The sequence below is a fragment of the Tamandua tetradactyla genome, chromosome 15, assembly GCF_023851605.1.
Source record: "Tamandua tetradactyla isolate mTamTet1 chromosome 15, mTamTet1.pri, whole genome shotgun sequence".
Taxonomy (NCBI): Eukaryota; Metazoa; Chordata; class Mammalia; order Pilosa; family Myrmecophagidae; genus Tamandua; species Tamandua tetradactyla.
In genome coordinates, this window is record NC_135341.1 from 30,895,611 (window position 1) to 30,921,821 (window position 26,211).

Below are 26,211 nucleotides of genomic sequence, written 5' to 3' on the forward strand. Positions count from 1 at the left end.
CTTGGCCATCCATTATTCAGAAATACATGCCACAAGCCTGGAAAGGGAAGATAAAGCTCTCTCTGGCACAACCTGAAAGTATATTACATGTCTCCTATGACTAAGCTATTTATTAAGAAAAAAGAGCTGCTTAAAAGGGGAAAGCACATTATCTTTGCTTTGTCTAAGAAGGGGACAAGGTTCAGCAAAGACTCCCTATCACACTGCTGAAAGATTGGACTTCATCTTGAATTCATTTTGCATGGGTCAGATATTCTCTAGGTTTTGATTCAATGAAGATGGGCATGGGTGCCTCTCCAACACTGGTGTTATGAAAAGCACTGCGGCATGCTGGAAAACGGGCAGCGTTGCTCCCTGGATTGCTTTTGGACTGAAAGGCAGTTCACGCCCAGCTGCTTCTCTGTGGAGCCTGCTTTATTGGAACTCCTTCCTCGAGAAGATTCATTACTGTGAACACCAGGAGACTGCCCTCTAATCCTACACATTGACCCTTGAGGGCCACCTTTCTTCAGTGATAAACTCGGCAAGCATGGAACAGATGACCTTCATAACACAACTACAACGGGTGTGTGTCGGCATTTCATTTCTCACCAAATGGCACCCATCTGTCACCTGATGAAACCCAGCATCTAGAAGGCCCTCCCCACAGACACAAGTGGTACCCATTTGTCACAATTCCTGCCGAGTGCAGGCAGCGAGCTGGCCCCACACACACTGGGAGGTTCGTTAGTCTTCAACCCTCATCCCTTGAGTCCTTTTCTACTCAAGTGACAATGCATTTGTTAATTCCTAACATTAGCTAATACATGTCATTTCAAACACTCTGTGTGGAATCTGCACTTGGAAGAGTGAAGATGGCTTTCCTGCATAAGTAAAAAACCACCACCAAAACCCCCAGTCTCTCTCCTATTGTATTAACTTGATTGAGGCTCAGGAGGGGTAAAAAAGGTAGAGTCATGTCAAAAAGATACTTCATATCTTGACAGTTGAAACAACTTCTGCCCCCCCCCTTTTTTTTTTCCAGCAAACTCCTTAAAATGTTCTGCAGGGGTAAAGAGTTTTAAATTCTAGAATGAAATGTGTCAGGATAAGCAAAGTACATTTCTGGAATCAAATTATCAAAACTGCAGCAGCAACAAAATAACTAGATGGGTGACTGAGACCAAGAGGAGGTTGGCATGAACCCAGATTAGGCAAGGCTGTCCGTTGGTCCCAGGCATGTGGTCCAGGGACTACCTCATGAGAAGATTCCACGCCTCTCTGTAGTCCCACCTAAGCTCTTCTCAGTGGGCCTCTCAGATGCTGGGGGAAATTCCAGGTGCTGCACTTTTAACCTATCACATGTATGGAAAGCTGCTGTTTCCAACAATGACAGTGGTAGCTAACATTCAACAAGCGCCTACTATGCTTCAAGCACATGCTAAGCCCTTTACATGGACCATCTCATTTGCTACTTCCACTTCCCCTCAGCTGAGTATGATTACTGTATTCATCTTATAAATGAAGAGGTAGTTGGAGCCAGTGGTAACAGGAATAGAGCTCTCATTGCATGCCAGACAGTGTTCCAAGAGCTCTCACTCATATTGTCTGTTTCTCTCCCTCTCTCTGACATTGCAGCCTTTGGATTCTATAAGGTAGGCTCTCTCCATCACACTGTGGGAATCAGAAGCTGCCTTTCACGAGGTTAGCTAACATGTCCAACCTAACCACCAGCAAGCCTGGGAGCAGGCATTGGACTCCACACCTGCATTCACAACCACCTTGATACATGGCAGCATTAGTGCCAGCTCTATACTTGACAGTAAAACATTTCACCTCCCCCCTCCCCCTGGTTTACAAATAAAACAAAGGAGCCTCTCCAGACTTCATCATTCTCCTGAAACACCAGGGATTCTGAGGGCTACAAAACATGGGGTGTAGATAGCCATCCTCTCCTGCTAGGACGTTTGGGGTAACCCTAGGCTCATTCGTCAGCAGAGTAGGGTCCTGGACCACTCGCTATGAGAAAGCCCCAGGAACTTCCTCAACCACCTCTGAGCACATGGACCAAGCAAAGAGGACAGAACTGCAAGAAGGCAGGACCCAGGGCAGGTGGCCACAGGGTGTCTTGGGAGAGTGCAGGCAAAGGGCCTGGATCTCCACAGAAGTGTGCAGGGTTCCACTCCAAGAAGTGTCAGAGCCCCTTGAATGAGGGAAGATACACTCTTACCCACTACTGAGGTTACCATCAATGAATCATGTTAGATTATAGTCGAAGGAGTGCAGTGGTGGCTACACCTGGGCTAATTCTATGATCAACTGGTAGTCTTTATTTGAATTAATGTTTTTCATGGTCTGGCATTTTTCTATCAAGTCAGCTGGTCACATAGAAGGAAATGGACTATGGGTCAAGAGGCAGGTTCTATCCTAATTGTATCACCTTGGGCAAATCAATTCCCATTTCTAGGCCTCAGAGTCCTCATTTATTTAATTGAGATATTAGACCAAATAAATCTAAATTCATTTACAAACTGGTGTTTACAAACTGAATGGCAAGTGTTGACCTACTGGAACAGGCACAGGACTCAGTGCTGGCTCAGCATTCCCTTAGTTAAGGGAAAGGGCTGTGGTATGCAAGGGCCCTAAGAAGGAGGCCTTAGAATAGTGGCTATTTACCATATTAATTGTTTTACTATGTTAACCATTGGCACAGCTGCACTGATGCCTCCTGGCTGAAGGTCATCTAAGGCTGCGTGAACTGTCATTAAGAACTGGCCATGGTGATACTGTGATGGGGCTCTTCCCAGGCCCAGCCATGAAAACTTTCCTTATTGCCAGTGAAGAGCAGTCTGGGTACCCTTCCCACAGAGTCATCCCCTTTGGGAAGACTCTTGGCGCTCCTTAGGGCATAGCAGCTAAGACAATGAGCGTTGAAATCAGGCAGACCTGGATCTGAATTCAGACTTGGACAAATAACCTTCATGAGCCTCAGTCTTCTCATCCGGAAAATGGGGTGAGCAGTCATAGTAACAGTGGCTAATGCTTTTCAGCTTTCCAATACCGTGGGGTTTCCCATTCGCTTTCTTACAACTCCAGGTGTTGATGGGAGTTCTCCCCTGTGGCACCAAGGTGAAATATTTTGCCTGTGATCATGCAGTAGGTGAGTAGCTGTGCCTTGATTCAAACTCATTCATGCTCAGGCTGTGTGACTGCAGAGTCCACACTGTGATCCATGAGACTCAATCATCTTCCACTCATTGTAAGTGTCCAGGAAGAATGTGTGAATGGAACACTAGGCTCAGCCCCTGCCTGCACTCAGCCCACCATAAGTGCCTGCTCCTGTGCCAATTATCTAGCGCTGTTACTTCTAAGACAGGAGCATCTTGGTGGATCTTATGTTGGTGCTTGTTGGTTTGTGCTCAAAAAGGATGAACAGAATGAAGCTTCTCTGCGAGTTAAAACAGTGTTTCTCTCCCACAAAGCAGACAGTTCTATTCATTAGAAACCTTCTTTTCATTCAACACAATGGTCCCAAATTACACTTAAACATACACACACAAGAAAACATTGCCTTTGGTTGCTTATAAATCTCTCTCAGCCAGCTATCTGCTGAACTCAGTGACGAAAAGAGAGGGTGGAGCAGGGAGGTCAAAAGAAAAAGAAGATCATTTGACCTTAGAATCAAAATAATTGATTTGGCTCATTTTCAGTACCTGCTTCAAATCCTCTCATCAACAAGGAGAAGAGCAAACCAGAAAATGAGAAAATAAGAAAACGCTAATAAAGTGATCCATTTGAGAGATGAGGGCTGTTGGGTGAATGGAGATACTCCGCTGCTAATGAGTGAAGTATGTGAAGAGCCCGAGAAAGGTGCTACCAACAGACAGGTGAAAACTAGAAAGAGAGCATGGGAGTATGCCCACCTGGTCTTGAATCTGAGGGAAGGGCTCAGAACACCTTGAGACCTGGCTGAGCAAAACCAGTCTCTAAATATTCTTTAAAGCCTAGTTTGTGAATAAGCAAGCCAACACCACTCAATTCTGCATGTACTTTATGAGGGCAAAAGTCTTCTCTTTTCTAACCCTCTCCCCTGCCCCCAACTCCTTTATGCAGAGGAAAACTTCTCTCTACCTGATGCTGGTCCATCACTGGCAGCCCTTCACTGCTCCTGAGTCCAGATGCCCTTCACACAGCCCCCTTCATCACTGCTTCAACTACGTTCCAAGTCACTTTGTCCTGCTTTTCCCCATCTTCCCACTTTTGACAGCAGTGGGTAGAGTACATAAAAACCTCATCTCCACTGTGCCAGTTTGAAAATATTATGTATCCCAGAAAATTCATGTTTTAATCCTGATCCAATCTTGTGGAGGCAGCCATTTCTTTTACTCCTGATTCAGCAATGTAAATTGGAATCTTTTGATTAGATTATCTCCATGGAGATGTGACATGCCCAAATGTGGACATTAACATGATTAGATGGAGATGTGACTCCACCCATTCCAGATGGGTCTTGAGTAGTTTACTGAAGTGCTTTAAAAGAGGAAACATTTTGGAAACAGCATAGAAATTATGGAAACAATAGAAGCCTCAGGGCCGACAGAAACTTTACAGCACAGCTGACACAGATGTAGACACGTGGAAAATAGAGACATGGATGTTTGGAGATGCTTGGAGCCCAGCAGGCATTGCCATGAGATGCTAAGTAAGCCAGAGCCTGGAGAGAGCCAAGAGAAGCCAAGAGATGAGAGCCAGCCCCAGAGAAGCAAAGGGAAGAGCCCCCGCAGGAACTTGCACAGAGGCTGAAGGCATCAGAGGCCAGGAGTAGGGACCAGCAGATGCCAGCCACATGACTTCCCAGCTGACAGAGGTGTTTCTGACCCATTGAACTTCCTTGAATTAGGGTGTCCTTCCATGGATGCCTTACTTAGGATGTTTTTATAGGCTTAGAGCAATAAACTTGTAACTTATTAAATTCCCCTTTTTAAAGCCGCTCCAGTTTTGGTATATCGCATTCCAGCAGCTTAACTAACACACCCACCTTATACAGCAGGCTGAAAAGCCTCCAAACACCAGATTTGGTCCAACTTTGCAGCAACCAGCCCCAGGGCCTTAAATAACAGCCACAGTGAAAATGTGTCCACGTGGATTCAACTGCAGAGTCTTCAACCTCAAAGCACCAATAGAAAAATCAAAGGTCTGGAGACAAAAGACATTTAATTGCAGTCCGCATTCCACCATGTAGAGTTCTGTGCCTTCAACCTCTCTAAGTTGTTTTATTTATCTCTGAGATGTGGATTAGCCTACCTTCCAAAACATAAAATAACATTATATAGCATCTATATGTACGTATATAGGCATGAAATAGTACAGCAGCAGTTGTTGGGGTAGCAACTACTGAAGAAATTGTTCTATTTCCATGAAGTGAGAGAAGAAAAGAGAATAATTGCAAATGTTCTAAGAAATGATCATGATGATGAATATGCAACTATGTGATGATATTGTGAATTACTGATTATATATGTAGAACGGAATGATCATATGTTAATAATGTTTGTGTTCCTTTGTTGTCATATTTTCTTAAATTTTTAAATTAATAAAAAAATTTTTAAAAAGAAGAGAGAATAAGATCAGGAATGTACAAAAATAACTCTTCAGAATGGCGGGAGAATGCAAGACAGTGGCCCTCTGGAGATTACAAAATGGCATAGAGGATGATGTCTTTAAAAGCCACCTCGTTTTACCTGAAACCCACCCAAAATACCTGAGGTATAAACGTTTGATTGTCATAGTGTTCACAAGGCAGGCGTTTCGAGGAAATGGTGGTGCTGTGCAGAGTATGCATCTGAGAGTGGGCATTCCAGCCGTAAAGCCTACCTGGACTTCAGGCATGCTTTGGGTAGTGAGGATGGCCTATTGCCACCTTCAAATCCCCCATGATTCAGGTTGCAGACACAGGCTGGGCTCGAGGGCAAGGCTGAAAGGCTTGGAAGAATGTAAAGAGGATTAGCTGGTGCACATCTGCGGCCACTTAGCGTTGGGCTTCTATCAGCACCTCCTCACCTTCAGGAGGGTGGTTAAGGCCTGGGAACAGCTGGTTCAAAGGGCCCCTTTCAAGTCACCTGACAACATCAATGGAATCAACTAAAAGGAGACTGCATGGCCGCTTCCCTTTGGCTGGAGACCAGAAACCCTCACTTCTAATCTCAGTTTTCAGTCTGACCCTGGGAAGTGCTGGGTTCTGTTGTTGTTTTTTTTTTTCTTTATGAGTGCAGAATGTTCTTCATTTTTGAGGCAGGGTATTCCTATATCTGTGACACCCATCAGCAGATGATTTGAGTATCATGGAATCATTTAAGAGGGAAAACATTTCTCTTTTCCCAGGCCAACACAATTCATATTAAAATAGCTACTGCCACCATAAGGACACAAGATGACACTTAATAAAATTTCCTGGGAAGGGAGTATCCTCACTGACTCTGCCATAAACAACTTACTTAATCATCTTATTGCCTCAAACAAAACCAATATCAACTATTTCCACCAAAAACCTGACATTAATGGGAAAACATTCTACATTTACATCTAAATGTATTTCCCTTTATCTGACAACTATATACCCTTGAAAGGTGCTTGTAGATGGGTAGCTTTTGTAAAGCAAATTCTTTTAGTTTTTTCACTTTTTTAATTACTAAAAGTAACACATGCTTATGGTAAAACTTTCAAACTTAACAGAAGGGTAGAAAGTGGTAAGTTATTACTATTAATCATTTCTTGTACATCCCTCTAAACATGTTCTGCATATACATGTATATGCACACACACACACACACACACACAAGGATTTTACTATGTTTTTTCCTTCTACATGCTTTATTCTACATATTTGTCAATTATTGGTGTACCTTGAAGACCTTTCTCTTGAGTGCACTGAGCTCCCACTCACCAGTCTTCTGGTCCCATGGGATAGGTTTGCTTTCTGGGATGCTAATGGCTGATCCATGATAAAGGATGCTATAATCAAATAAGTCTGGGAAAATCTGACGTATACAATGAAATAGCTTTCTCTATGGTAGAAACTCATATTCCTTGAATATGTTCACATAAACAGTGGGATACCAACAGCTATGGATTTTACACCACTTACCCCTCCCTTATTTCATCCCAAAACATTTTTGCAAGGATTACTTACCAACATCTTGTGAGATGTGATCCATCTTTCTGCATCACTTCCCACCTCCCACCCCATCCCAGCCCTTGGCTGAATTAATTCCTACCCACCCTTCAAATGTCAAACAAGTGCCCCCTGCCCCATGTTAGTTCCAGGTTGAATTGCTCTGACGCACATTCTCACTGAACCACAACCCTGCCCTCCACTGCATTCCCCTTTAGTTGCATCACATACTCTGTGTAGGATGACTTCCTGCCTACCTCCTGCTGGCCTGAAAGCTCCATGTGAGCATGGCAGTGCCTGCCCATTCATCACTGCCTCTCCTCGTGCCAGTGCAGCATCTGGCATGCAAAAAGTGCTCTCTGTATTCTTATTAAATCAATATATGATGGTGGTGTCCCACAGGAAACAGCCCGGCAAACAGCACTCCAATCACTGCAGTGGAGGAACTGACTTCTCCCAAATGCCCTGTAGTAAACTTTCTGGCAAGGTGGAGAACCTTCTTGCATTATAAATCATTACCCCCCTATTTACTTGTCTAGTATTGTATGGTAGGTTTGCAGGATTGAATGTGGAACAGTCTCATCTCCAACAGAAATATCCCTAACGTGTGAGCATTTGGTAAGCGCTGACATTCAGATGAAGAATTTGCTTTACATTTTTTAAAAAGGCTTTTTGTTGCAACTTTATTTTGATCAGAGGAAGAGACTGAAAGTGTTTATGTAAAATAAAACTAGTTTTCATTTATGATGGACTTGCACATGCTGAGAACAAAATAGCAAGATTTAGTGAAAACAGGACCTTCAATTTGCCACGCATATGAAATGTGCATGTAAACAGCCATGGCATCACTAGCTCAACAATTCAGCCCAGCCATTAGGGCAGTGGATATGGTGGACAGTAGGACACAGTTTAGAGAGACAGTGGCTCTGATGTCAAAGTATTGAGTTCACATCCCAACTCTACCACTTTACTAGCTGAGTGATCGTGAGCAAGCTGCTTAAATTCTCTGAGCCTCAGTTTCTCATCTGTAAAATGGGACAATCATTTTTCTTATTTCACTTATTTGCGGAATGACAAGCATCACAATCTGAGCCCTTTGTGGCAGCAAGAGTCAGCATCCAGGCAACAAGAATATGTCACACTCACACACAGACAGACCACACACGCCTAATGAGCCCTGTGGCCAACACAGCATCCTGAGTAGCTCTGCTGAGGAGGCCTAGAGGTTGACTGCAGGGCTCTCTGCCTGTTCTCCTCCAATCCCAGAGGTCCAGCCTGCATTTCCTCAGCAAAGCAGTCGCTTTATCATTCCTAGGGCCCTGTGGCATGTCCTGGCTAGTGGAATCAGCCCAGTGACAGTGGTTCTTTACCTGTTTCTCCCATGGGCCACTGCTGGCCCTCACCTCCAATTTCAGAGTGCTGAAGATGCCTCTGCCCTTCTCCCTTTCAATCAGAAAGCAGATCAGAAAGCAAATGCCTGAGAGTGGTGATGTCATAGGAATGACCTTGAATTGGCTAGAAATCATTTTCAAAAAAAAAGGATACATCTACAAACTTCAGCTCTGTATTATTGATACTTCACATATGTCAAGAAACTGAGGTAAGGAAGAAAAAACACTTTTAGCAATTGTTCCTGCTCTCATATTGTCCTATAAATCGCCCCTAGCTCTGACTTTTAGAATTTCTGTAGCGTAGATTCAGCCCCTATTCAATTGCAAGACCCTATCTAGATGTCCAGTTTTCTGCGGAAAAAAATACAAGCACATTAAAAGGCCCCAAAGGTAGTATTAACTCATGAGCCATACTTCTACAACTACTGTCTTCCAAACAGTCAAAATAACAAAAAGCCAAAATTGAAATATAAGTAGAACTGACAGAACAAACAAACAGAAGAAAACAACCACCCATCTGTGGTGACCTATAGTAAAAGGATTCATTGCAATTCACCAAACTGTGTAACCTATTTTATATTCCAAGTTCTTTGCAAGGTTCTATAGGGGATTAAAAAAAATAAAACCCCTACCTCCAAGTTCAAGGGGAGAGAGACTAATGAAAAGGAAGCCGCAATACAATGTGACGAATACTATGCCAGCAGGACAGACAACGCATGCACCGTGGAAATAATAAACAAAGGGCAAATGATATGGAAAGGAAGGCTGGGACCAGAACTGAGCAGAGGCTCTCAGGAAGGGGCAGGCCTAGCCAGGGGCAGGGAGAGGAGAGCTTCCCAGGTGAAGGGCACAGCATAAGCAAAGGTCCTGAAGGAAACCTGAATCCTGGGATCTCGCATAGCTAGGGAGATGAGGGAAGTGGCTGCTAGTTAAAAGAGGACAGTAAACGGGATCAGATTGAGAGTTTTTGCACTTATCCCATAAGCGATGGTAGAGAAGAGGAGTGTCTGTGCTCGGGGTGAGCATAAGCAGACCTTCAGGTAGGGCAGTGATGTGAACATGTCCCCATTTCCAGTTCTCAGAAACTGATTCGATATGGGCAGCGAACAGGTATCAAGTGCCTCCATGTGCCAGGCACTGTGCTTGAGATGTACCTTTATCTCCTTTGATGCCCAAAATGACACTTTGAGGTAGGTGTCTTTTGTACACCTTACAGATGAGGAGTCTGAGGCTCAGAGAGTAAAGTGATTTTCCCCAGTCCACCAAGCTGGGACACAGAACTGTGTGATGCAATTCCAAGGACTCCTGGATGGCTCTTGGAAAAGACCCCCAAGAGACCAGGAGGGAGCTAATGGAGACTGTATGAGGCAGTGCCTGGGCTGAAGGGACCAGAGAGCCTATAGTCTGCTCGTAGGTGGGGGTTTTAAACTCCTTTCCCATATACTTTTTGGGTAACAATCAATGAGCACCTAAAATGATGCATTTGAGTTTTACCCCATGTAAGCCTAAGGATAAGGCTAAGGGGCCACAAAAGGCTGTGTAACACTCTCCTTCCACTAACACTACTTCCCAGAAGGGAGGAAAACACACACACCTGCACATACACACACTTGCACACACCTATATATGCACAAATACTTATACATGCACACACATCTGCAGAAACATACACATCTATGCATACACACACCTGCACATGCAGACACATGAATACACACACAGCTGTACATACACACCTGTGCACAGACATACCTATGCATACACACATAGCTCTGTGCACACACCTCTGCACACACACCTCTGCTCAAATACACACACCTGCACATACACATAGCTATACATATACACACATACGCATATACCCATATACCCGTGCATAAACACACACACACACCTGTGCACATACACACCTGTGCATAAACACATACCTGTGCAGACATGTGTACACACCTCTACTGACCTTTGTGTGCACAAGCACACATAGTCAGCAGTGTGACAGAACTGCCAAGAAAATTTGAACTCAGCCACTCAAACGGTGAACTCTAAAGCAGAGCCAGTTATTCTGTGATGTAAAAATAGAATTTCCAAACTAGAAAAGATGGGAGTCCTTTGGGGTAACAGCTGTGCAGTCAACTGAGAGGTACTATCCCATGATGAGACTGACCTCTCCTATGGTCAGTCATCTGTCTTGCCAAACATGCCAGTCCTGCCACGCCCAGACTGCTGGAGCATGGCTTCCTGGAAGAAAAAAAAAAGAAGAAGAAGAACTGCAGCATCACAAAGTTCCTGGGCCTCAGTAAAGGCTGTAGGTGCCAAAGAGCCAGGCAGCGGGGAGTTTCTTGAGCATCTTCCTCTAGGGCTAAAGCATTACGTTCAAGCCCACTTCCTCTGATCTTGACTCCCGATTTCAATTTATGGCCATATCATCATCACATTTGGTTAGGGTTGGGAGACAGACATGAAAGCAAGAGTCAGCCCTAATCCAAATGCTTCAGTTCAGAATTCCAAGGAGAAAACAAACCATTTAGAATCCAAATTTGTTTATGACATCTTGGGGTGAGTCTGTCTCCCTCTCTCTCTCCCTCTCTCATGCACACACACATGCATACACACATGCAAAGGGAAACAACAAAAACAGAAAAAAAAGAAAGAAAAAATTTTAATGGCTTTTTAAAAGGTTCACGAGCTTTCTTGCACATCAAATAGCTCTTAGAGAACAACATTTTAATGGTTTCCGTATAAATGAATCAGAAACATGTGGATTACATTTTCCTTAAAATATACACACGTAATTAAGGAGAAAAGTGCTTGGCAAAATACATTTTGCATTTTATCAAACCCAACGTTTGAAAAATAGGTTGAGACAACTGACAAGTCCAAACCAGTGATCCTGCCTGTCCCAACCAGCAGAGCGTACACTCTGCTTCTAGGTGGGGCCCAATTCGACTCATCAAACCTCTAGCCCTTTCCTTGGCTTTTTAGAGGAATGTGTTTGATTGTGATATATCGATTTCTTGGGTTCTGGGAGGGCGGTTCTGGGTTGCCCTTTTTCTCAAGCTGTTTTCATGTTCAAGGAATGGGCTCCCCAAGCACAGCATAGCCTTGCAGCCTGGTCTCACAGACTAACTGGGCACCCTGCTAGGAAAGTTCAGGATATAAGAAGGAGCAGCCTGGGCTGTGTCCTGCAAATCATCAGCTCCCCCCATCCCCACCCCAGTAGCCAGCCTCTCCTCCAATGCCTTCTATTATCAAGGGAGGGGAAGGAAGCCAGAGTGTGAGTTACTTACTGTGTCTATTCTTCATTTGTGCAAGAAAAAAAGTAGAAAAAAAATTTTTAATGCCTATATTTATCCATTCACTCACCTTCCAGCAAGTATTTATTGAGTACCTACTATGTGCTAGGTAGCATGCCAGGGTTGGGAAACCACCAGAGAACAAAACAGATAAAGTCATTGCCTTGTGGAGCTGATATTCTGAGAGCCCTCACCTTAGCCATCCACTTTGGGGTCGCACCCCATTCATCTCCCCTGGGTTTTCTCGAAATTGGGCCCTGGACCCTCCTCCTTCTCCCTCTTCCTCAGTATTAGTGGGCCCCAGTGTTTCACCTGCAGACCTCTTCTCAGCAAAGTTGCGAACTGTATCTTACCACCCCCATGGTTTCCATGACCTCCTGTGACTCTCATGCCTTCTCCCCAGATGGCCGTCCCCCTCTCACCCCATCCCTCCCAGCTCACAGACGTCTCTCCGGCTTCTCAGAGGAGCAGCTGCTCCTACCGCCCTTGCTGGCATCTGCCCACCCTGCCCCCACCCTGCCTTCTCCTCAGGCCCCTTGGACCATATACTCCCTCAATCTCTGCATCCCTGCATCACGGGCTCTCCCACCTCAAAACCTGCTCATGGATTAGTCCTCCTGCTAACCACTCCAAGCCTGCCTACCTCCCACCTATTTGTGTGGGAAGCCATTCTTGAAGGGGCAGGACTGAGTAAGGTCCCCTGTCACATGCCCCCTTAGCACTAGCATTCCGCTACATGTAATTTCTCATCACCATGGTCATAAATGTGCAGCATCTGTTTTCTCCCACTGGTTAGGGAGCTCCATGGGCCTATCTCCAGATTTCGACGTCATCAATATTTGGTGAATGAATGGACAAATGAATGAGAACATTTTTATCAAGGTGATATTTGATACTTGTTTTCCCTGCCATCCCCCCACGCCCACCCCTTTCTGTCCTAAGCCGATAGTCAAGGCTTCTGTATTTCTTGCCTGGAGGATTATCAGTGCTGACAGCAGAAGCTGCATAAGTCAGCAGTGATCTCCACCTCGAGAAAGACCCTTGACTCACTGAAGTCACAAGGCAGGGTGCCATGGAGGAGAGAGAAGGGAAGACCACGGAGTGCTGGGAGAGAGGCAAGACTCTAGAGAGGGGTGTGGGGTCCAGCTCATGTGGGGCCCTCTGTGCCACTCCCTTGTAGAACCCCAGGAGAGTTAGAGCCACAGAAGGGATGCTTGGGGAATCTCAGCCTGAGAAAACCTTCCTAGACCCCAAGGAGACCTGGAAGTAACTGAGCCCCAGCTTCCAGGGGACTCCAAGGAAGCACGTCCCTATTTTCTTGGCACTCAGGGCCAGCACAGCAGCAGAGTGAGCTGGACCCATCGCTAGAAAATTGCAATTCCCCTCAGTGCTGGCCTGCCTACCCGTGTCACTTGGAGTAAGTAACCTGGCCTCCCTGAGCTCTCATTTCTTCTTCTGAAAAGTGGAGATGAAAACACCTGCTTGATCTCCCTTAGTTGTAAAATACTACAAAAATTTAAACCAATTTAACTATTAAAAATTCACATTTTCCTTTTCCACTGAAGGATCTGAAAAGGAAGCTACTGTCTTTGTCTCCCTCCTGTTCTGGTCTGAAATGCCTGCATGCTGCGGTTTTCTTTTCCTTTCCTTTCCCTCTCTCCCGAGATGGGGGAACAAAGTAAAACAGGGATAAAGGGGAAAACCCCACAAGCCAGTGGCGAAAACCAGGAACAGAGAATCAGAGGGCAACACCACTGCCCATTTGTGTTTTTCAACATGCACAAGAGAAGATCTAGGCAGGCGCCTGTAGTCTGAACCCAGGACTGTTTGCGCTTTAAGCACTTCAAAACAAAAATACGTGGGAGACAAATCATTGGCTTTTTCTTTATAGATGCTGTGCTGGTTTGAAACTGTTTGTAATCCAGAAAAGGCATGTCCTTCTAATTCAATCTCGTGGGAGCAGACCTATTGTTGGGTGGGACCTTTTAATTAGGCTGTGTCCATGGAGATGTGACACCGCCCATTCAAGGAGGGTCTTAATTAGTTTGCTGGAATCCTTGAAAGAGCTCAGAGAGAGAGAGAGAGCCCAGAGCCGACACAGAGGGCAGAGAGATGAAACCAAGACACAGACATGTGGAAATGCGGAAGGAGCTGAGAGAGCTGTGTGAACCCAGAAGCTCTGAGAAAAGGACAGCTAACATCGCCATGTGCCTTCCCGTGTGACAGAGAAACCCCACATGGGGGCTGAGAGAAGGTATCCTCTTGTTGATGCCCTAATTTGGATATTTTCATGACCTTAGAATTGTAACTTTGTAAGTTAACCAGTCCCCTTTATAAAAAAGTGAATCAATTCCTGGTATATTGCATGCTGGCAGCTTTAGCAAACCGAAACAGGTGCCCTTGAAAAGAATGACTTTCAGACCAGCAGCACAGGCACCCAAGGTGGAGTTTGGCTCAGAAAACACACAATTATCCTGTTTCTACCAGTGGGGGAACTGTAACTATTCTTGCCACTTTTGAGTTCTATTTTGTCTTATTTTTCACCAAGACTACCTGTGAGTATTAGACTAATACAGTAATAATAACACTGGAGTGAGTTGGCATTTACTGACTAACAGCTCCGACAGGCCACAAGCTTTCCCTCTGCTCTCTGCTATCTGTCCCACTCCCCTCCAGCAGGTAACAGGAGCTGGAACAGAGTGCCAGCTGCTGTACCTCCTCACAGAGCACTCACCATCCACGCCGTGCTAACACTGAGGCCGCGCAGTACCTGCTGTCACAGTGCCCTACTGTACAGCAAAGGATGCTGAGGACTGGAGAGGGAAAGTAACTTGCCCAAGCACATGTCCCAGGGGCCACCATGTGCCAGGTATTGTTCTAAATGTCTAAATATGTTGCTCCTTTAATCCTCATCACAACCATGATGTAAACATTACTGCTTTCCAATATATGAATGAGGAAAAGGAGGCACAGAAATTTTAGACAGTCACAGATGAGTTGGCGGGGCCAACCATGGTGGCAGGGGGTCCCCACCAGGCCACCTCCTGCTGTGGCTCTGCTCCTCAGCCACCCTTCCTCCCTGCCATTTTCTAAATCTTATTCTTTTGCTTTCTTGGAGAGAGTCTATGAGCCACCCAATATCCTTCCAGAAGTGTCTTTTCCATGTACATCAGGGAGAGTACATTTCTGGCACTTGCAAGCTGGGACTGCAACCTCTGCGTGCATCCTAGGAACTCTGGAGAACTGGATGACTTCTCATAGTCCGGAGGCCCTGGCACCCACCTCACTCAGCATCTGAGGGAAATCCATTACATAACGAGCATGGGACTCAGGTCTGAATGAATAGGGTCTTTTCATACCACCATGCTCCCTCAGCATCAGCCACCTTGTCGCTAGTAACAGGAGGGGCTTTGGCATTGTCATGGTCTCAGCATCACAGACCCCACTGTTGGGTCCCTCAGTGACCACCCTGACACCTATTTATATAAGACGAACAGCTTCTCCCTCTCCTCCCCACATCCTACCCAGGTTCATGCCCCATGAATGCTGAATACAGCTGCCCAAACCCCACTGTCGTTTGACCATCATTAGAGCTCCACCCGCATTACACTATAAGGGTGCCGTCCTCAGGTCCACTGTAGCCTTTGGCTCCCCACCTGCCACTGAGCCTATGCTCCCGGTGTGTGTCCCTGGGACACTGTGAGGCACGCACAGGCTCTCCTCTCTGCCTGGGACCCATCAGGATTAATAACCTTTTCTTTCATAATCCCTGGTGTCACTCATTCTTGCTAAATCTAGCTATGCATGCATAGATCCTTACTCACACAGAGCTAAGAGAGACCCCAGGCTCAGTCAGCAGGGCTCCCTTCCCTCCGAGAACTCAAATTGGAGAAAGAGGAAAGGTATAGAACAGGCTGCCACAACAGAGGAAGAAACTCAAGTCGTTGAGTTTGCAAAAGATTGATCGAGTTAAGGAATTACATCTGTGCTGGGTTTTACAGAATAAAACCCAGATAAGCAAGACAGTGGGATGCAGGTACAACAGGACTGAAAGTAGAGGACCAACATATAATGGAGGAAAGAGGAAGGTATGTTCAGTGAACAGAAGGGGCATCTTACAATGCCACATGGGGCAGAAAGTGGTAATAAACGGGTAGGTTGAGAATAGAGGGCTTCCTTTTTTGTTTATTTGCTTCTCCTTCTCTTCCCTTCAATGTTTTTGTTTTGTTCAGTTTTTTTCTTTGTTTTTTTCCTGTGAGAGAGGAATGAGCAGCTCTTCAACTCTAAATAAATGAGTAAAATTTATACCCCATAAGTAATGGGGAGTCATTGAAAGTTTAGAGCAGGAGTCAGCAAACTTTTTCTGTAAAGGGCCAGATAGTAGATATTTTAGGCTTTGTGAGCTATACACTTTCTGTTGCAAGTACTCAATTCTGCCATTATAATGAAAAAGCAACCAGAGACAATATTAAACAGATGGGTATGGCTGTTTTCCAAAGGACCATTATTTACCAAAGCATGCAGTGGGCAAGCTTCAGCCCTTGGACTATTAACAGTTTGCTGAACCCTCATTTAGAGCAAGGTAGTAACATTATCATTTCTTCAAAATGGCTTCCCAGGCTTTGTGAAGAAGATAAGGAAATTGTCACAAAATGCCAAAGCAGTAATAGTTACTATTCTGGCTACCTTTTATTGAATGCCTCTCCAGTACGCCAGATTCTTGACATACATTCTCTTTAATGCTCACAACTACCTGAGACCCAATAATTATCCCTAACCTAGAGATGATGTAGTGGAGGTTTTACCCATATTACCCTCCTGTGCCGGTCTGAATCTGTTGTGTATCCCAGAAAAGCCATGTCCTTTAATCCTCATTCAATATTGCTGGGTAGGAGTCCTTTGATTGTTTCCATAGAGACATGACACACCCAACTGTGGGCGGCAACTTCTGCTTAGACGGTTTCCATGGAGATGTGTCTCCACCCTTCAAGGTGGGGTTGGTTACTGGAGCCCTTTAAGAAGGAACCACTTTGGAAAAAGCTTTAGAGCCACAAGAGCCACCAGAACTGACAGAGCCTACAGAACAGACAGAGCCTTGGGGAATAGGAAGCTAGCAGATCTCACCATTTCAGTTGAGAGAGAAATCCTGAACATCCTCAGCCTCCTTGAACTAGGTATCTCTCCCTGGATGCTTTAGATTGGATATTTTTATAGCCTTGCTTTAATTGGAACATTTTCACAGCCTTAGAACTGTAAGCTACCAACTTAATAAATTCCCTTTTAAAGGCCGTTCTGTATCTGGTATATCACATTCCAGCAGCTTACAAACCAGAACACCCTCCCTTCCCCACCTCTGGAGTGGGGCAGCCTGGAGAACAGCCCACTCTGCCTCATTGCCAAGCCTGAGTTCCTGCCCACTGTACACACTGCCCCTTTCAGGGTGCACAGAGGTCCTGGGCACCCCTGCCGTCATCTCCCCACCCCGCCTCACTCCAGGGGCTCTGAGGCTGACAGAGGGAATCTCCCAGGGCTGGGGGCTGGGTGTGGCATTGACTGGAGTCACTCCCAGCTCTGCCACGTGACCTTGGGTGAGCTATGCGACCTCTCTACACCTGAATTTCGTCATCCACAAAGTGGCCAAGACAATACCATCTTTGTATGCCCTAAGAGGAGCTGGGAAGGCCAACTGGGAAATGAGTTTGAAAGTAAATCCCTCTCGCTCTTGTTAATGACAAGAGCACTCAGTGCAAATCGTACTGTTCTCCGGTCTGCTATAGGCAAGCTGTCACCCCGTGTGTCTGCAAATTTCTTGAAGCTGGGAGCTATCTACTTTATCTTCATCTCCCTTCCGTGCCTCTTGCAATCAAAGATGATGCTTTGTTAATCCCAGACGAAAGAACATGCTTCTCCATGCCAGTCTTTCTGGGGCCCCTCTTGCCTTTGGACCTTTGCACATGCTGCTCCTGTTGCCTGGAACCTTCTTCCATTGCATATTTATTCATTCAAGTTGTTCTCATCTTTTCAATCCAGCACACACATCACCTTCCTCCAGGAAGAGTTCCTTGACCCTCAATCCTGGGTAATGTGTCTGCATGCCTATAGCCCTCTAGTATCTAGCATGTCATCTCCCACGGCCTGTGTTCTAACCACAGGGAACTCCAAGTGCCTGTTTGGCCATGGGCCTTCCCCATATGGTCTGCAAGCTTTGAATGCTCAGGGACCATGACTGCTTTACTCATCACTAAACACCCAGAGCCCACATGCTGCCTGGCAAATGGCAGGGGTTCAACAAATGCATGCTGAATGGAATCAAACTGAAATTAAATCCAAAGAATTACTCTAGGTGCTTAGTTTGTGGATTGCCTCTAATGTCTATATGATCCCACATGTGATACACACACACATACGTTTACATGTGTGTATGTATAATGTATATGTGTATGTATATGAGTATATATATATGTTTATATATATATATATATAAATTTTATACCACCTCAGCCAAGAAAGTACTTAAAAAGCCTCTGTCATATCATCAACAGTTCTTTCAAAAAGCATCCTGCCCTACACTTTACTCTTGGGGGAAATGAGGTCACTCAGCTCCAAAGATAGTCTTCAAATTTGGGGCCTGAGGAAGCCAGAAACAGCCACTCAGCCAACATCTGTGGCAGAGATTTCATGGAAAAGCTGCTTCATCGGCACCCTGAGGACTCTAAGCCAGATTTCTAAAGACTGTGGGAATATAGCTCTTTGCATTTGTGTGGACAGCTTGCTCCTGTGTTGCCTACAGTTTCATTCAATTGTGACAAAAAGGCATCAAGCAAAGAGATATGTACTGACCCATCTGAACAGCCTGGTTACAATGCCAAGCCAAGGAGGGAGGAAGCAGATTCCAGCAGGCAGGTAGATTTTACCAGCCAGTTTCATCCTTGAGTGGAAGCTTTGCCCAAAGACACAGAACCCAGCAGCCCCTAAGCAAATATCAAACCACTCTGCTATATGCCCAAGGGATCCAAGCTCCCAGGAGAGGTGGCCTCACATTGGTTTCCTTTGTCGGGGGCAAGATTTCTGATCCAGGAACATCACTGTCAGTAACTAAGTCATGAGCATGTGTTTTGGGTACGTGTCATCAATAACCAGATCTGAACCAGAGGGCCTTTTAAAGATGAAATCTAGTTTGGCAACTTGAAAAGAAAAAGCCTCTTTGGGGCTGGTTTGAATTAGATGGAGCACAGACAGGAATTTTTTTGAAGCCTCCTCCCCCTTCTCTCGGGCACCTATTCACCACCTGGCCGAAGCAAGATTCAGAACCTGGCTGGCCCTGGCCCATGACCCTCAGCCTGGCTGGCGACCATCGAGTCTGTGTAGGGATGATAGGTAGACCCCATAAGAACTTGTGAGGATGATTTTAAATACCATTCCCTACTTCCCACGGCCCAGGTGATCTGACTGGCTATCAAGGTTCAGCCTAGCAATCCTCACAGCCACAATTCTATAGCCTGTATAATCTGTGGTGGCACCAGTCCCTTACGTGTTCCTGCCACTGAAAGGTTCATTTCTGTCTTTTAAGCTCAAGGTGCAATTAAATCTCTATAATGGTGCTAATGGCTAGGCAACTTTGCAGCAGCTATCACATTTTAAAAGATCATCCTGAATTACTTCATGCCTGAAACTGTTGTGTAAAAGTTCTCATCTGCAGTTAAGAAGATATTTAGTGTTGAGAAGATGGCTTTCTTGTGGACATACGGCACAAAAGAGAGTTTTCTTCATTGGCCACCAAGATAGCCCTGGAGGACCAACCTCTACCAAACAAAGCTGCATTCAGCCTGCTAAGGCTTGGGTTTCATTTGGCCTTCTAAGATGAGTCATCATGAAGATTTGGTCACCGGATATGTCTCCAGTGCAGAGCCCTCTGGGGGTGGCTAGACTGACCCCACTTTCTCTGAGAGGGAGCAAATATAGACAAACTTGAAGCTGGGTCTACATAAGCAGGTGGCCAGGCTCCTCTTTGGTTTCACATCACCCCTTGGCTTTCCCTGACCATGACCACCATGTGACAGTGTGTCACATTGGGTGTTCCCCAACTAAATTGTGAGCCCCTTGAGGGAGGGGATTAGTTCACCCTGAGATTCCCGTAACCATCTGAATGACTAATGAATGGGGTGCTGCCTCCATTGAATCTTAAAGGACAGGTAACAGGTAAAACAGGAAACAGGAAAGGGAGACTTTAGATATCCTTCCATAAAGAACAAGATGAGAAAAATGTTTCAGAGACAGTGAGTTGGAAGCTCTTTAATTATTGACAAAGCTCTTTGAACGGTGACCAAGAAAACTTCAGAGGTGCAATTTATGTACATATTATTTCTCAAAAATAATGACAGCTAAAATGTGCTGAGAACTTTCCCTGGGCTACACATGCACCATTTCATAGCCTCACAATCTTCTGAGGGAAGGGGTATCCTTGTTCCTGATTTACAAAAGGGGAAACTGAGGTTCAGAGAAGCCAAGTTACTTGCTTAATGATCATACAGTCAGCAGGTGGCAGAGCAGGATTCAAACTCAGAGCCCTTGCTCTTTTTTTTTTTAATGATTTATTAATAATTCCTGTAGATATGCACATTGAGTAATGTTAGTGAACACTACCTCTACAGAAGTCCAGCTCTCCCCTGGGATGCTAAGGTGGTAGAAGGAGCAAATGTGAAGAGAAGATAGTGACACCCTCTCTCCTCTCATTTTGAAGGGCATCATACAACTGCTGAAAGTAAAAATGACAGTAACTGACAGCAGATTTAAGACTATTACCCTGTTCTTATTGGCCCCCAGTTCACAGTCCTGTCAACTATGCATATCACATGCTAAAATATTTTGAAGAGATCCTTTGGATTTTTTTTTTCTCTTTTATTACAAGCATTATGATAACATACATTTTTCAAAAATTCCAACATGTCAATGAGTTCATGACTTTTTGATTTCTAATCTCTGGTCCTATAGTCAAAACTTTCTACCTTGGATATTTGTCCTGAATCCTTTAAGGAAAAAGAAATCTTTACTTTTATGGCGCTTGTTCATATTCATCTTTATCAGTGTTCTCACTTTAGGTCACTTTGCTTCTTATACCCATTTGTATTCGTGCTAGGCTTTGGGATTTCACCACCTGTAATACTGTTTTTTTCTTGTAAAAAAATTAGCAAAAGCCTTTAAAATGAAATAATCTGGCAGACAGATCTTGCCATTCTCTACTTTAATTTGAAATCACTGAAATGAAAAGACTAAGATTGGATTTCAAGTTTCAAGGTCATTTTAAAACTTGAGTGAACATGGCCCGTGCCATGCAGGGACCTCAGTAACAAGGGTGCAGTCAGAGCCCCTGCTCTTGACCACGGCACTCTCACCTGCAATTCTGAGACCAGATGCTCCAACAGAAACCGACCCCAGAAATTCTGAAACCTTGATGGTAGACACAGGGGCTAACTGTTATTTTGAAGACGCTCTGGCTTTCTGTTTTATTTTCCATGGAAGATGACTCTTGCTATAGGAGCCTTCCAGATATAACAAAGTAGAGCAGAATCCTACTCAATAATGATGAGAATGATGATGGTGACAAATTAAAGCCTTTATAAACATTGTCTTCTTCAGTCCTCACAAGTACCCATGAGATAGACACTAGTGTTACCCTCATCTTAGAAATGTGGACACTAAGATCTAAATAGACAAGGTGATGTACCCACAGCCAAGTAAAAGGTGGAATGCGGGGTCTCATCAAAGGCCGCCTGGCACCAGAGCCCAGTCCTCAGCCATGACGATTCTACCTCAAATAGGCAGATGAGAATTTGGGAAGAGGACTCTATACTGCTTGTGGAGACTGGATTTGAGAGACACAAGCCATGAAAGAGAGACCCATTAAGGTCCCATCACAGATGTCCATACTGCTTTGCACCTGTAGAAAACGCCACCGTTGATTCCAAAATACCCTCTGGAGCTGCCCAACCCTTAAATACCATAACAGGGGATGGAGGAACAAGAGAGAAGGACTGCACCAAGGGCTAGTAAACCATTACTTGGAAGGCATTTGATTTTGTAAAGAAAGTTCTATTGAACACACACCCAGTCATCTGCCTATTCTCCAATGGCTGCTTTCTGTGCCAGGACAGCAGAACTGAGTCCTTGCAGCAGAGATCATATGGCCTTAAAAGCCTAAAATATTTACTTTCTGGTCCTTCATAGGAAATGTTTGCCAACTCCTAGAATACACGTCAGAGAACTTGATGCAAACACCAACTGGGGAAACAGGGAGCCCAGAATCTCCAGGCAGACTCACCATACATTTCAGCTATCTGATGCTTGACACATTCTGCCTGTATTTGTGTTTTCCTTTGTTTTGTTTCAAAAAAAAAAAACACAAATCCAAAACCAGCCGGACCCTGCCCGCACGGGCCCTAGCCCCGGCCCTCTAAAAGGAGCGGCAGCTGAGCATCTTACCCTTGTTGTACATGTTGGTTGGCACCTGGACGTCGCTCAGACTGATGTTCACAGGCAAGTTATTAAAATGGTCATTTGGGGCTAAGATGAATTCCTTCCCCAGCTCCAAGAAGTTCCCATCTTTGTCCCTCTCATTTATCAGCACAGCATTGAAGTATTCATACTGAAAGAGAGAGAATACAAACATTCCATGAAGCTTAGGGAAGAGGGGTATGAACTGAGATAGGTCTGGGTACTGGCCGCAGGTCAGTCCTTACACTTGTGGACCTTGATCTGATCACATCATCTCTCTAAATACTAAGTATCGCCCACAGCTGCTTCTGTATAGGGGTGAATGAATATTTCCCAGTGTCAGTAAATGTTTTTTGAAAACATGAATTTAGTGCTATATGGTACTTCCTTGGAGAACACAGAAAAATCAACCCAAAATATTTTAAATATGTAATCTTTAAAAGGACAGACTCTTCCCTTGTGTATCATATATTTTAGTGGAGAGGCAGAAATTCTACAAAAAAATAACAAATACATAATATGTCATAAGGCACATCTGTTATGAAAAAATAATAAAGCACGTTAAGGGGGAGAACAGCAGCTGCCAGGTCAAGTTTTTGTGCACAGTGCTCAGGGAAGGCCTCTCTGCTAAAACGACACATGCAGAGACTGAATGAGGGCAGGAAGGCACTTGGTGGGGATCTGGCGGACGTGTCCCAGGCTACGGGGACAGCAAGGGCACAGTCCCTGAGGTTGGAGCCTGGCAGCGTGTTTCATAAAAGCAACAGCAGCAGCAGCAACAAATGCATGGACAGATGAGCACTCTCAAAAAATAAAGTGAAACCATAAAAAAGAACCAAATGGAAATCTTAGAAGTGAAAAATAAAATTTATGAAATGAGTGTTTTGCTAGTTTGGGATTAACATCAGATTGGGTACGTTAAAAGAAAATGTCAGTACAAACTACTCAAACTGAGCTTATAGAGAAAAAAACGACTGCAGCACAAAAATGAACAGAGACACCATGGCATGCAGGCTAAAATCAAACATCTAGCATACTCGTGGCTGGAGTATCACAAGAAAAGAGAAAGACTGGAAGCAAAAATATCCGAAAAGCTATTTCTCGAATATGATAAAAAATTATGATGAGAAAATCAACCCATATAACCAATTAACTCAAAAACTCCCATTTAGAGAATATTTTAAAAGAAACCAAACGAGTAAGAAAGGACACAAACTCCAGGAAAACAATTATAAGAATAATCTCTGAAACAAAGCTAGTCAGAAGATAACAGAATGAAATCTTTAAAATATTTAAAGAAAAAAGCAGTAAACTTGCAGTTCTACATCCAACAAAAACATCCTACAAATGTGAAAGCAAAATATAGATATTTTCAGCTGTTCAAAAGCTGAAAGCATTTGTCCCCAGTAGACCGGCACTACAAGAAATACTAAAGGGCATTCCTAAGGCTGAAATGAGTATTATGTTATACTATTAGTGCTCAAGACCACCTCAGATTCCATGATTCACTAACAGGACTCACAGGCTGCAAGCCACAGACATACTCAGGGTGGGCTTTTTGTTATATGTATAAAAAATACTTTTTAATTGCTCAAACACAGAGAAGTTGAAAGAAAAGAATGGGAAAATAAACTCTGAAAAAAATATTTAAGACAATGAGAGTGACTATGCTAACAACCAACAAAGTTAAAAGTATTACCAAAGATAAGGAAGGACATCTTGTAAGGAGGAAAGCCATGGTTTGGGGAAAAGCATTCATTATATATACTCATCTGACAAATGACTCGTACCCATATTATTTAAAGAACACCTGTAACTTCACTTTAAAAAAATCAGTTAAAATCCAGGCAAAACATTGCTGGGAATCTACTCAAAGGACTTAAGGGCAAAGACACAAACGGACATTTGCACACCAATGTTTATAGCAGCATTATTTACAATTGCAAAGAGATGGAAACAGCCAAAATGTCCATCAACAGACGAGTGGCTAAACAAACTGTGGTATATACATACGATGGAATATTATGCAGCTTTAAGACAGGATAAACTTATGAAGCATGTAATAACATGGATGGACCTAGAGAACATTATGCTGAGTGAGTCTAGCCAAAAACTAAAAGACAAATACTGTATGGTCCCACTGATGTGAACCGACATTCGAGAATAAACTTGGAATATGTCATTGGTAACAGAGTCCAGCAGGAGTTAGAAACAGGGTAAGATAATGGGTAATTGGAGCTGAAGGGATACAGACTGTGCAACAGGACTAGATACAAAAACTCAAAAATGGACAGCACAATAATACCTAATTGTAAAGTAATCATGTTAAAACACTGAATGAAGCTGCATCTGAGCTATACGTTTTTGTTTTGCTTTGTTTTGTTTTTTACTATTATTATTACTTTTATTTTTTTTCTCTATATTAACATTCTATATCTTTTTTTGTTGTGTTGCTAGTTCTTCTAAACCAATGCAAATGTACTAAGAAACGATGATCATGCATCTATGTGATGATGTTAAGAATTACTGATTGCCATATGTAGAATGGTATGATTTCTAAATGTTGGGTTAATTTCTTTTTTCCGTTAATTAATAAAAAAAAAAAAGAGGAAGCATTTTTGAGAGACAGAGCCATGAGAGGACAGAACCATGAGAACCATGAGTCTACACAGCCAGAGACCTTTGGAGATGAAGAAAGAAAATGCCCTCAGGGGAGCTTCATGAAACAAGAAACCTGGAAAGAAAGCTAGCAGATGTTGCTATGTTTGCCACATGCTTCTCCAGTTGAGAGAGAAACCCTGAACTTTATCGGTCTTCTTGAACCAAGGTATCTTTCCCTGGATGCCTTAGATTGAACATTTCTATAGCCTTGCTTTAATATTGACATTTTCACAGCTGTAAACTTGTGACTTAATAAATTCCCCTTTTTAAAAACCAAAAAAAAAAAAAAAAAAAAAAATCCAGGCAAAATATTTGAAAATGCATCTTACAAAGAAAACATACGAATGGCCAATAAGCAAACAAAAAGTATTCAACATCATTAGCCATCAGGAAAGTGCAAAACAAAACTTTCACCAGATATCATTTTATACCTACTAGAAGAGCTAAAATGATAAATTCTGACAACATTAAATGCTAGCAAGGATGCAGCGTGACCAGAAATTGCATTCATTGCTCGTGAAAATATAAAATGAGGCCACCAGTTTGGAACACTATTTTTCAGCATTTTATAAAGTGAAACATCCATCTGATGATGACCCAGCAATTCCACTCCTGGTATCTACCCAAGATAATTGAAAACATACGCCCACAAAAGTGTGTGTGTCTGTGCATGCCCATGGAAGCCCCATCTGAAATAGTCAAAAATTACAAACAACCCAAATATCTATCAACAAGTGAATGGATAACCAAAACTGTGGTCCAATGGGTTTTACTATTCAGAAACAAACTACTGATACATTCAACACAGATCAATCTCACAAACATTCTGAGTAAGGGAAGCCAAAGATAAAAGATAAAATTCCATTTGTATGAAGTTTTAGGACAGGCAAACTAGTCAACGGTGACAGCAATCATCATGAGTGCCTCTAGGAGAGGGTGAAGGATTGGCTGGGAAGGTACACAGGGGAAGTCCCAAGGTGGAGGAAATGTCCTGGATCTTGGTGGGATGTGGATTCCTCAGGTGCATTCATTTGTCAGAACTCATCAAATTCTATACCAGAAATCTGTGCATTTCACTGTGTAGAAATGGATGCCTTCATAAAAACTAAAGCCACAAAGCCCTTTCAATTCCTTTTTTAATTACTGGTACAACAAGAACTTTATAGAAATAAAACTCAGGTTGATAAATTCCCTCCCCAACCTTTTTTGGGGGGGAGGTATGCTG

The 26,211-nt window shown here is 43.8% G+C and overlaps 1 protein-coding gene across 1 annotated transcript in view; it reads right to left on the minus strand.

Moving 5' to 3' along the window:
- The window catches only part of CACNA2D3 (calcium voltage-gated channel auxiliary subunit alpha2delta 3), a 987,429-nt gene that overhangs the window by 593,209 nt on the left and 368,009 nt on the right, over positions 1–26,211 (minus strand). Inside the window, exon 5 of the mRNA XM_077128978.1 lies at positions 22,314–22,476. Within this exon, the coding sequence (XP_076985093.1) occupies positions 22,314–22,476 (163 nt within the window). The remainder of the gene's footprint in view (positions 1–22,313; positions 22,477–26,211) is intronic.